Source organism: Vicugna pacos, chromosome 2, assembly GCF_048564905.1.
Source record: "Vicugna pacos chromosome 2, VicPac4, whole genome shotgun sequence".
NCBI classification, from domain to species: domain Eukaryota; kingdom Metazoa; phylum Chordata; class Mammalia; order Artiodactyla; family Camelidae; genus Vicugna; species Vicugna pacos.
In genome coordinates this window covers 76,154,666-76,167,160 of record NC_132988.1, presented here as the reverse complement: position 1 = coordinate 76,167,160, position 12,495 = coordinate 76,154,666, and the positions used below count along the sequence as shown (strand labels likewise).

At 37.7% G+C, this 12,495-nt stretch overlaps 1 protein-coding gene across 1 annotated transcript in view; it reads right to left on the bottom strand.

Moving 5' to 3' along the window:
- Positions 1–3,370: 3,370 nt before the first annotated feature.
- BMP3 (bone morphogenetic protein 3) overlaps positions 3,371–12,495 on the bottom strand; it is a 28,462-nt gene continuing 19,337 nt past the window's right edge. The window contains exon 3 of the mRNA XM_006198218.4: positions 3,371–7,335. Within this exon, the coding sequence (XP_006198280.1) occupies positions 7,144–7,335 (192 nt within the window). The 3' untranslated portion in view covers positions 3,371–7,143. The remainder of the gene's footprint in view (positions 7,336–12,495) is intronic.

Here is a 12,495-nt window from a genome sequence, read left to right as displayed (position 1 = left end):
AAACGCTGCCATTATTAAAACTAATTTTTTTGCTCCTTGTCCTGTGCCTTTGGTTATTTTCCTCAAGTTTCTCAGAATTCTGAGGGACTACATACATTGACAGCTCTTTTGAAGTAGAAACATCTGAAGCAAAGTGAAAAAGGACAACCATAGGTTTGTTTTTTATGTCTGTGAGTCTCTGTTTTGTAAATAAGTTCATTTGTGTCTTGTCTTTTTTTAAGATTCCACATGTGAGTGATTACGGGGTGGAGGGTGCAGAATTGGGAATTCGAGATTTGCAGATACTAACTTCTATATATAAAATAGATAAACAAGTCCATACTATATAGTACAGGGAACTATATTCAATATAGTAGTAACCTATAATGAAAAGGAATATATGTATGTGTGACTGAAACATTATGCTGTGTGCCAGAAATTGACACAACATTGTAAACTGACTATACTTCAATTAAAAAAAAAAAAGGCAGGACAATTAGGGTGAGTCTACCACTACTTGAATCTCAGCTCTGACACTACCATGGCTCTGACCTCTGTTAAACCAGTTATTCTCCTTGATCAATAAAATTGAGGATAATACCTGAGACCTTACCTCTCAGTGTGAAATGAAGACTCATTCATGGAAATGTATAAAATGCATTTAATAAATCGAAAAGCTAATGGTCTAGAACATTTACCTCGTGCTGTAAACATTTATAAGTGTTTTATGTGTAATAACTCAGGTAATCCTCACAACTCTGTAAAGTAGGTTCTGTGTTTTGTTCTTGTTTTACACATGAGGACATGGAAGCCCAGAGAAGGTTAATAGCTTGCCTAAGGTCATAAGAGACAGAGTTTGTATTCTAATGCAAATAGTCTGGCTCCAAGCCTTCAGTGCCTAATTCTCATGCTATACTCTCTAATTAATGACAAATGAATCTAGTTTTTTTAAAAATCATTTTTCCTATTAAAATGAGAGAATGAATGCTTGAAGTTAGATACAGGTATGAGCAGTAGAGGAGTCTCAAAAACACCACCACGTGATAGACATGAGGGAGAATCTCTGATGACTAACTTTGTCATGTGCTTCCCACTGTCCCTTTCATCATCATTTTTATTGTTGTTTTTACCTAAGGCATGATCAGGACAAAAGTACTTATGAGTTGTAATTTAGGAAGGATGTTTGGATCATACAATCTGGTATACTTGAGAGGAAGGGATTTTAAAGACCGTTTAAGAGAAAATTAAGGCCCCCAGCAGGTGAAGGAACATAGCAAAGCACGTAAGCCCAGAGCTTAGTAAAGTCAGGGCTACAATCTGGGGTTACAGCAAATGCAACTTAAAAAATGAATATTATAACTCAAATTAAAAGTAAAACTCATACCTTGAGGACATCCTGTGTGTGTGTGTGTGTGTGTGTGTGTGTGAACAAAAGAGCAAAAGACTTGTGGATTCTTAAATTTTGTGTGTTGTGGATCTAAATGTATAACCTGTGACACTGGATTTTTCCACTGTGATAATGTTTTAGCATTACTTGCTGGTATTCATTTGATAATAGTTCCAGATGCCTAATCTCCAGTTCTGAGACTGTGGACAACTGAGATATTATTGCTCTATATCATCAAGCACATCTCCCCTAAGTAAGATAAGCTTTTGTACAAGGTGAAGACTGTTCAGTAGTACAGGCATAGCTCATTTCTGTGCTTCGCAGATACTGTGTTTTCCACAAATTGAAATTTTGTGGCATCACAAAGACACTGCATCACAAAGTCTGTCAGCACCATTTTTCCAACAGCATCTTCTCACTGTGTCTCTGTGTCACATGTTGTCATTCTCACAATGTTTCAAAGTTTTTCACTATTATGTTTGCTATGGTGATCTGTGATCAGTGATCTTTGATGTTACTGTTGCAAAAAGATTTTGACTCGCTGAAGGCTCAGAGATGTTTAGAATTTTTTAGCAATAAAGTGTTTTAAAAATTAAGGTCAGTACATGTTTTTAGAAATAATGCTAGTGCTTACTTAATAGACTACAGTTTAGTGTAAATATAACTTTTATATGCACTGGAACACCAAAAAAATGTGTGACTCACTTTATTGCTGTATTTACTTTATTGCAATGGTCTGGAACTGACCCCACAACATCTCCAAGATATACCTGTACTAAATGATTTATAGGATGATATGGATTTGTATTCAAGGTTCTTATTCTTAACCCTAATGTCCACCTCTTAACTTCTAATAGCTATAAAGTCTTATCCTAAGAGGTATTTCAAGGCAATTCCTCTGGCATAAGAACTGAGTCAGTGAATTACAAAAGAACTGACCACCCTTATCATATGGTGACCCAGTTATTATTCCTCAAGGACACATATCGCCCCAGCAGTAACTGGCGGTACCAAGATCTTAATGCAGGTCTTTTTGACCGCAGGGACCATGTTCTCTCCATGACGTTATGAAGGATTCCAGCACCAGTTTTTCCAATAGTTCGTCATGTGGCTCTGGGCATACTCAACAGTTCAGTATATCACAGTCAAGATTCTTTTGGTTGCAATTTACAGACATGGACTCAAACTTGCTCAAGCACAAGTGAGCTCATTATTGAGTTCACAGGGATAGTGCATGTAATCCAAGGACAGGAAGCACAGTTTAGCAGAGACAGGAGCGGAAACTGGAACACCTTTGGGAACAAGGCAGCTTCTCCTTAGTCTGCAAGTCTCAGTGTTCTATCTGTGCCAGATTCATTCTCTTGCTAAACTGCCAGAGGCCTATCTCTGTTAGTGTCAGGAACCCATCTCTGCTGGTGGGGGCCAATTTTCAGGGGACGGCATTATGAGTGGTGTCTGAATAGGTGTAAACCATAGCATGTCTACATTTCCTTATTTGGCAAATGGGAAGACTGGATTAGATAAAATAATAATTGATAGTAACAAAGTCCTTAGTCTGCTTCAGGCGCTTGGCAATATGATTGATATGGACAGGACATGGTAACAAAGACAGATGAAATGAAATGATTGCCAAAATAGTGATACAAGCATCTAGAAAAAATATCTCCAAGTAGGAGATGTGGAGTTTTAACATGAAATGCTAAAAGAGAGAGAGAGAGTAAGAAAATATGAAATAATTCAAGTTGAGTTTCTCAAGTTTGGGAGACAGGACTTTTTCCCTTATGGGTATATTTCAATATTGTTCCACGATGTTAATTATCTTTCATGCTATGTTGTCGGTAGGTTATGATGCTTCATTCATGATACCATGTGAAAACGTTCCACTCTGTGCCTAAGCTTTATTATCTTTTTTCAAATGCAGCAGTACTTCAACTTTTTCAAGTTTTGAAAATGCAGTCTTTCCCAATGAGAAGTAGAAGAGAATAGGGGAGGTGTTCAATTAAGCAACTTTATTTCCATACTGTATAGTGAAAAGCTCTCCATTACTGGAGGAAAGTGATACAAAGCCAGCAAAGCTTACACGTCAGTAGTGAAGCGTCTTTCACAGTTTCACTGCAATACGCCCCTTTAGTAACTGGACTAAAGAACCAAATGTCATTTTGCATGTAATAACTATAGTAAAAAGAATTTTTTCTCATCATCTAAGGATGAAAATTATTACCATTATAGGAAGGCAACAGTCATTAAATAAATTAAAAGCATCTTTAAAGTTTTTCCATATACATATATAATATATATTTTTTAAATTGCCATTGACTGTACAAGCATTCAGTTCTCAACTAAAACATTTACAGAAATGAAGGTGGAAAGCTGAAGGGAAGGCTTGGTTTTTTTAGGAAAAGGGGATCATTTAAGCACCTACAGACTACATTAAAATACAACTCTCAAGGGAAAAATGATACACAGAGAAGTCAGACTTACCCACGACACCTTGTTTAATCTCATATTTCATCTTAACACATCAAGTGTGCAAAGCTATTTTCTAACCTAACCTTGATTCAACCAAGTCAATATCCAGACATTACTTATGTGTTAGCATGGAGAAAGACTAAACTGAATAATGTAATTATATAGAAATTATTCTAATATTCTATAATATTATACACATATGATTGTCTATGAAAATAATAAATGGGCAAAAAGGTTTTTGAGAAGTATTAAGGTAAAAAATCTTACATTAATGAATAAATGACCATCAGTTAGTACATAGCTAGGTGAGTGTAAAATGTGATCTGGGATATTGTCGTCCTGAGATCTGGGGAGTCCGCTTTTCTAGTTGAAATTTTACAACCTCAAATCCTATAAATTGTATATTATTTATACAAGTTCCAACAAAATACTTTGAAAATACTATATTGACATCAGCAGCCCCTGAATTTGAATTCAAGAGTTACTGAAAAAAAATCCATTTTCTAAGTGACTTAATTCTGTGTGTGTATGTGAGTGTGTGTGTGTGTGTGTGAGAGAGAGAGTATGTGTGTGTAACATGTAGGAATGGGGGTGGGAAGGTGGTTGGAAAAGGGGAAGAGAAAGAGGCATGACTTAAGAAGTAGCATTATAAATATAATGTCTTTTCTCACTAATGCTGCTTTAATATTAGGAGATTTATAAAAAGTTTACGTAGTAATTATAGACACTAGTACCCAACAAACTGCAAAATAGTCACTCAATTTTCCAACTGTTTCATGTACATTTTTATTAATTAAAATATTACCTCATTTACTTCAACCCTTAATACTGAAAAATAATCTTCCTTTATTTTTTGGGACTGAACTTTATACCTTAATATGTACCCAATGAAGTAGCAAAATGATGGTTACAAGGTCACTGACAAGTAACTACTGGTCAAAAAGTATTCGGATGGCTAAGAGACTATCTAAGCTCTTTCACTGTGTTAGAATTTTGTCATATCAATTGCTACTGAAGATGAAATCTTAACTAGTTAAAAAATTGGAAATTTTTATTATTCAAAGTTTTTTTTTGTTTGTTTTTTTGGCTGCTGTAGGAATTAATCTGTAACAAGCAGGCATCAATTCAAATTAAGAAAGGTAACAAACAGACATCTGGATAGAAGAAGGCTGAGAAGAAATACTGGGAAGTACTAGAGGTTTTGGCTGATATCTCTCTAAAAAAAACTAAATAAAGAATTTCACGCAATTTACCAAATGGAAAAAAAGTTTTCTTCACTGAAAGGTGCTATGACCAGGATAGGGCAGCCATACACTGGCTCACTTCTATGACATAATTTTGCTTTCAGATTTTTGATAAAATATATTAAAAATAATTTCACCCCTTATCTCATTTTGAATCTTTAACTTTATGCTACCAGAACAACAACAACAAAAAATGAACTATAAGAAACCATAGTAACTCAGGCACCAGAACTTAATTCATTACTTAGAATAGGTGTGTCTCATTCATGGAGTCAACACACACTTTGACCCAAAGTGTTAAAGAACTTTTTTTGCATGATCTTCTTTTAATGAGTTTCCAATAAGCTAGTGCTACTACTTAAACCACAGAGAGTGCCACACTCACTCAGAAACACTGACGAGTAGGATGGTTTCACCTTTGGTTTATGGACAGCGATGCTTACAGTGTTCTTACCCTACTGCTATCGTCTGTCCAAGAAGAGGTGTGTGACCTAGCCAGTATGCTAAACCCAAACTTTGGGTGGCAGAAGGACCTTTCTTCCAGGTCAACGAGTCAGCCTCTTCATTTTACCCGTGAGGACACTAAAAACACACAATTAACATGTGTCTTTTACAAAATAGATGCTCAATTAGTATTTCTTAAATGACAACCCACCACTGATCACTAAAGGCAGAAACAGAACAAAGCCCCGTGTCTTCTGCTACTTCGCGGCCTCTGCAACGGCTCAGTTGTCTGTAGTCTGGCCAGACTGAGCTGAGAAAAGGATGAACTGTAGACAGAACACCAGCAACCCAGGGGCTGAAAAAGTCTCGGTCACACACACAAATACAATGAGCGAAAGATTTTTGGAACAATTTTTCAAGGGCAGCAGTGTAAGAGGAGATATTTATGACAAATGGAAATGGGAAAAAAAACCAAAGAAGTATCTATGTTTTAATCTCTTTCTTGGTGGGTAATTTCAGTGAGCTTTGCTGAAGTGTAGATTTCATGGCTGAGCCAAAAGCCTTGATCCGTGTGAAAAAGTGCCTGGACTTGTGATACTGAACAAGTGATTGTGATTAATCTCTAATCATCCATCCATTTCTGAGCCTTGGAATCTGATGATTACTTTATAGCAAGTAAAGGCACATTAAGAAAATTAAAAGTTTAATTGAATTTTTGAGTTCAGTTTAAAAGAACAAATGAAAGTAGTTGTGGAATAGAGGCACAGAAGAGGAAGCACATCTGGGTTTTCGAAAGTTGGGTTGCTGCTTCCCTTTCCTGGGAGGCCATGAAATGAAAACCTTGGTATTTCCCAATAAATGGCTGGGCCAAGTGGTAACTCTCTGCATATGCGCTTGGATCACTCTAGCCTTTTTGGTTAAGTTCTCATAATTGAATGGTGCTTGCCAGAACATGAAATGAAAAAAAAAAACAAACAAAGAATCCTGTGCAGATTGAATAAAAAACCATGTTAAGCAAGCCTTCCTACAGAGGGCACAGGCCCCTGCGACGTCTCCCATGTGTATATACCAACACTCAGCACACACTCTCCACTCAGCGCTTCCCACCACGATCCACAGAGAAAAACACAGGCAAACAAGAGTCTCAACACATTTGAAGATAAACATCAAAGTGGATTGGATTATTTAGCACTTGCTGAGCTGCTCAGGAATCTAAGGCAATAAGCCTACTTTAAAATATGAAATTATTCTATTCTCTATAAGCAGAGATAAATGATAAGCTATTGGTCTTTTTTTCCAATCTATTTTCAAAGCCCATTACAAAAATAAATCAGTGTGTTCTCCAACAGTTCTAACAACAGTTTGAGTGATTATTTTTCTTGTGTGATTAAAAAAAAAGAGAAACAGATGTCCATATTTACTAAAATCTTCCTTTTAGCTACATTCAGAAACAAATACAGTCCAGTTCTCCTTGGTGGAAATGATCAGAATATTTTTTGCTCATTCTCTTCTGACTATTAAAATTTTTTTTGACATGAAATGCATTGGCAGTGCAAAAAAAAAAGTCCATAAAAATAAACTAATGATTGAATTAAGCATTCACATGAGTTCTTTGCCAGGTTATCTGCAAGCACAAGACTCTACTGTCATGTTTGGATATACTTTAAGTACCACATTCTTATTTTCATCAAAGAATAAGATGCTGAGCGAGGACATCTTTTCCGGCACACAACAGGGCTCAGGAATTCCAGGGACGACCCCCACTGCTCTCACTATACTCTGGATCGTAGCATGATTTGATGGCTTCAAAGACTAGGAAAAGAAAAGGGAGAACATACATTAGGTAGAATTGTATCCCCTCATCACTAAAATGTACATATCATGAACTTTATTTCAACAACTTAAGCCCTGGCACGTTACACATTCAGCCCAATCTCCATATCACTATCACCAAAAGAGTTGTCATTTACTAAGTGTCTGCTATGTGCCAGGCGTGTTATATGTAGTCTTTCTAATCCTTATAACAAAACTACCATTTCTTACATTTTACAGGCAGAGAAACAGACTCAAAATGCTTAAACGACATATCTAAAGTCAGGTAGACACATAGAGTGAGGATTTAAATCCAGTTTTCTAAGCAAGAATCATTTAATTAAAAGTGACTTAAAGTCCAAACAGGGGATTAATACATCCTAGGATGTTTTCAATAACAAGATTGCAGCAGAAACAATTTGTTCTTGATCCTATGCTAATCGTAAAGAACCCTTAACAAGCGCCTATTTAACATAGATATTTTTGCCACTGCCATAGTGATATTTATACCTTGTTTAAAAAAGAAACACCAAGCGTGTCAAGAAGTATTGATTTATGTAATGTCTAGCAACAGGATGAATTGATGGTGATTATTGTAACATGTAATTACAGTATTCAAGTCTCAGGAGCACAAACTTGGGGTTAAGAAGACTCCATTGGCCACTGGGGGTCACTGTTGCTCCATGGGTTCAGACAAAGGCTGACGCGCAGTCTTGTAAGCCTGGGGCATATCCTCTGGGAATAATCTGGGGGGGCCTGAGGTTATCCCATGAATGTCAGAAGTTTGACCAAAGAAGCCTGGGTAAAATCTGTTCCCGAGAAATGCCAAATGGGACCATTAACATCCATGGGAGACATGTGGTTTTATTTAGAGCATCATCCGGCTCTGCTCAGCATGGAAGACCGGTCACTTTTCTAAGCCCAGAATGTTTCGGTATTGCCAGAGGGGTAAGAACCTCTTCCTGAGAGATGCCACACTTTTCAACATTAGTTCTCCCACTGTCTCTGTGAGGCAGATGAAAACAGTTTTGTTTCAAAAGAATGTAGAAGCAGGAATTTGGTACCTGGCCAGAGATCACATGTCAATTCAGGAGTGGGATTTAGGCCAAAACTCTGGCTTATTTAATTTCACGACTTCGAGCCATGTTTCAGAGGCACCTCTGCCCCCAGTGAACTGGTATTTCAATTTTATACACCTAAAACACCCAAAATGGGAAACTGGAACCAGTTAAAAGGTTAAGAGTACATACGAGCCAAGGGAGAAGCAAATAATCTACAAAGAGAGCATACTGTAAAACAATAATAATAATAATAATAATAATAATAGTCTTTTTGGCAGAGAAAGGTCAAATCTGACTTATCTCATCCCATCTTTCCCTTCTAGTGAACAAAAAAATTATTCATACCTTAGACTTCAACATGATTGCTAACAGGCATAAGTTAGTTAAACATTTGCCTTGATGATGGCCAGCTCCTTTATTTACTCTCTCTTCCTAGAGACTTTAAGTGTATGTTAAAAAGAATAGTTAACTTTTAATCAATTAGCTTTGCAAAGCAAGGTATTCTCTCCCCTGAAGGATAGGAAGTCTATGTTGTTCTATTTTGCGTATCGAGTGCCCCGTGGCATCAACACCACCTGTGTAACTAACACAACCTGCAATCTCCAGAGTGCAAGAGCGGCCAGTTGCCACTGTCTGATGACATACACCAGTGCTGGTAATATCTGAAGAGAACGTTTGCAGCCACTTTTCTTCTACTGATTTATTCTTAAGATTCAATCATCCAAGCAGCATGCAATAATGCCCCAAAGGATATTTTTAAACCATAGATTTTTCTGACATTATTCTGTTACTATTAAAATTTTACTCATTCCTATACTATTTAATTTTCGTAAAAAAGTAGATCTATTTAAGCAGATGAGGACTTGATCCATAAATCCTGCTGTGCGTTACCAGTCCTCAGTGCCTAGAGCAACGCAGACTCTCTATGCACTGAATAAATACTTGCCAAATGGACGCAATACCTATAAAAAAAAATAGCATACCCTCCATTTTACCTGTTTCTGTGGAAATAATTCCCATCAACAAAAATAAAAGTGTCTGAACAAATGACCTGGCGTAGATATGGAAAATATTCATGGGTGTTTCCTAGGAAAATTCCTGTCCTTTTTTTTTTTTTTTTAAGCTCTAACTCACAAATCATAGATTCAGGAACTATGAGCAGTCTCTCTGGTGGGCTCCCTGGAATCCAGGCACAAGCCCTTGATTCTGGACTGGTGGGTCTTATCAGGAACCTCTCAATTTTCTAGGGAGCTTCCCCCCCTTTTTTTCCACTGTGGAATCCTCTGATCAAGCTGCCGTGACCCAGAATAGTTATGTCATGCACAAAAGCTCCACGCAGTCATTAGCTAGTCTAATGTTTTGTGTGTTTTTGAGTTCAGTTCACACTTCTCAGGACTCTCTTTACATAGCTTAAGAAACCTAAAGATGACAAATGCAAACCTGTGTTATTTCCTTCCCCAGTTTGTCTTTTCAAAGATGGTGAAACATGATGCTGACATCCATTTAGGTTCTTTTTTTGCTTAGTTAACTCAGCATATCAAGTGTAGGATTTTCTGAGTTCATCTTCATGACTAAAGATTGGAATTGAAAACCTCAGCAAATGAATTGAGGGTGTCTTATTTTGAACTCATTTGTGGATTTCTTCTTTATATAGGACACTTCATTCAAAGTGTTTATCCTCTTTGCCTCCTACTTCTGTGTCTTTGCTATTCCCAGCCTTTGCACCATTCCATGCAAAAATAACTTCATTCCTCTAATCCTTGTTGGTTCCCTTGGACCTCTGTCAACAACAATGGTTCAGTCATTTTCATCTGAAATCTCTGTTTTCCGATGTTCCATATTACTCATTATCAGAGAAATGCAAGTCAAAACTGCAATGAAGTATCACCTCACACCAATCAGAATGGCTACCATTCAAAAGTCCATAAATGATAAATGCTGGAAAGGGTGTGGAGAAAAGGGAACCCTCCTACACCGTTGGTGGGAACTTAGTTTGGTGCAGCCACTATGAAAGACAGTATGGAGATTTCTCAAAAAACTAAAAATAGATTTACCATGTGACACAGCAGTCCCACTCCTGGGCATATATCCAGAGAGAACTCTAATTTGAAAATATACATGAACCCCAGTGTTCATTGCAGCACTACATACAATAGCCAAGACAAAGAAGCAATCTAAATTCCCATCGACAGATGACTGGATAAAGAAGATGTGGTATATTTATGCAATGGAATACTACTCAGTCATAGAAAAGAATAAAATAATGCCATTTGCAGCAACGTGGATGGACCTGGAGATCGTCATTTTAAGTGAAATAAGCCAGAAAAAGAAAGAAAAATACCATATGATATCACTCATAAGTGGAATCTTAAAAAAGGAAAAAGAACACACTGATGAACTTGTCTGCAAAACAGAAACAGACATAGCGAACATAGTAAACAAACTTATGACTACCAAAAGGGGAAGAGAGTATGGAAGGATAAACTGGGAGTTCGAGATCTGCAGACACTAACTACTATATATAAAATAAATAAACAACAAGCTTATACTTTATAGCACAGGGAACTATATTCAATATCTTGTAGCAACCTATAATGAAAAAGAATATGAAAAGGAATATAGGTATGTATATGTATGATGGAAACATTATGCTGTACACCAGAAATTGACACATTGTAGTCTGACCATACTTCAATAAAAAAATAAAATAAAATAAATGAAATCTCTGTTTTCCATCTCTGTTACAGTGGTGAGGGGAGGCAAAGGCTTGGCTAAAGCTGTGTGGGTATTTTTCATCTCATGGCAGAATTCCAGGGGTCTCTCCTGGGGAGGACAGATTGGCTATATGGGCTTGAAATCAGAAAAATCCAAGCTGCCGTGTCGGTGAATGAAACCTGCAGCGGTCAGGCGCACACCTGCCAAGCTGTGGATGATGTCCTCGCATTGGATTTGGTTACAAATGCATTAGCAGCGGAGAGTATGTCATCAGCTCAGAGCCTTCATTCCTAACTCGGGCCACTCGGGGTTTTGCTCCACGCTCTTCCAGTCCAGCCCACATGGGTGTGATAGCCCAGAAACTATCTAATTGGAATCAGTGAAAGGGCAAAGCCTGGAATTTGGGAAAGGCAGAACACAGCTGTTCTGAATTACAGACAGGTTGTCGACTTTTGCAGACGAAGAGCCCAGCTCTGGAGAGTAGGCTGTCACTCAGGAGGCCAGAAGGAAGGAGGCCCAGCAGAGGATCTGGCCCGGGAGAACATTTCTCTGGGGCAAAATGTATATCTACTGTCTGAATGTTCTTTGGCGCCTCACTGATTCCACATGTGTTTGTATTGATCTGGTCAGAGACCTTTTTTCCCTCTGTTGCTCAGACTATATTTTTATTTAAGTAGTTTACTCTGGTTACCATGTTGGACTCTGTGCTGATAACAGCGGTGCTTATTAATTACCCCTAATGTCACAGCTTCCATCCTGTGGGTGACTGTACACTTGAAAGACACCGTGCCTGGAAGGCTTCAAGGGAACCACTGGAAAGCTGTAAAAATTAAGCAGATCCACACAAGGTGATGAGAGACTGGGAACTCCATGTCACAGCCAAACTTCCACTCTCAACTTGGCAAAGGAAATCTCAAACTCAGAGAGAAAACTCCACACTCATCCGTGTTATGTCTCCCTGGAGTTCTGATGCCATTCCAAGTTCTGACAAATATTATCATGAGCTCGGTTGCTGTAACCGATGCTCTTCTAATTCTGTTACTTTCCAAAGAACTTACGGACTGCGGGACCCAAAGGGAGAATCCTATTTTAGGCTTCATGATATTTAAAGAGGGATAAGAAACATTTACAAAACATTTTCTTGTCTTACATCTTTTATCCTCTTGATCCCTTTTCTTGTGTGGTCTTTCTTCAGCCCCCTACATTCGATTTTCTGTTCTCCTCAGTCTCAGCAATGGCCATTAGGAATTATGTCGACGGCAAAAATTTACTGAGTGCCTACTAAGCGTAAGGTGCTTCACGGTCTCATTTTCCCACCATTTTTTATTAGGTAGTTACTATTATATTTCTGTTTACTGTTTGTACCTGTTTCAGAGATGAGGAA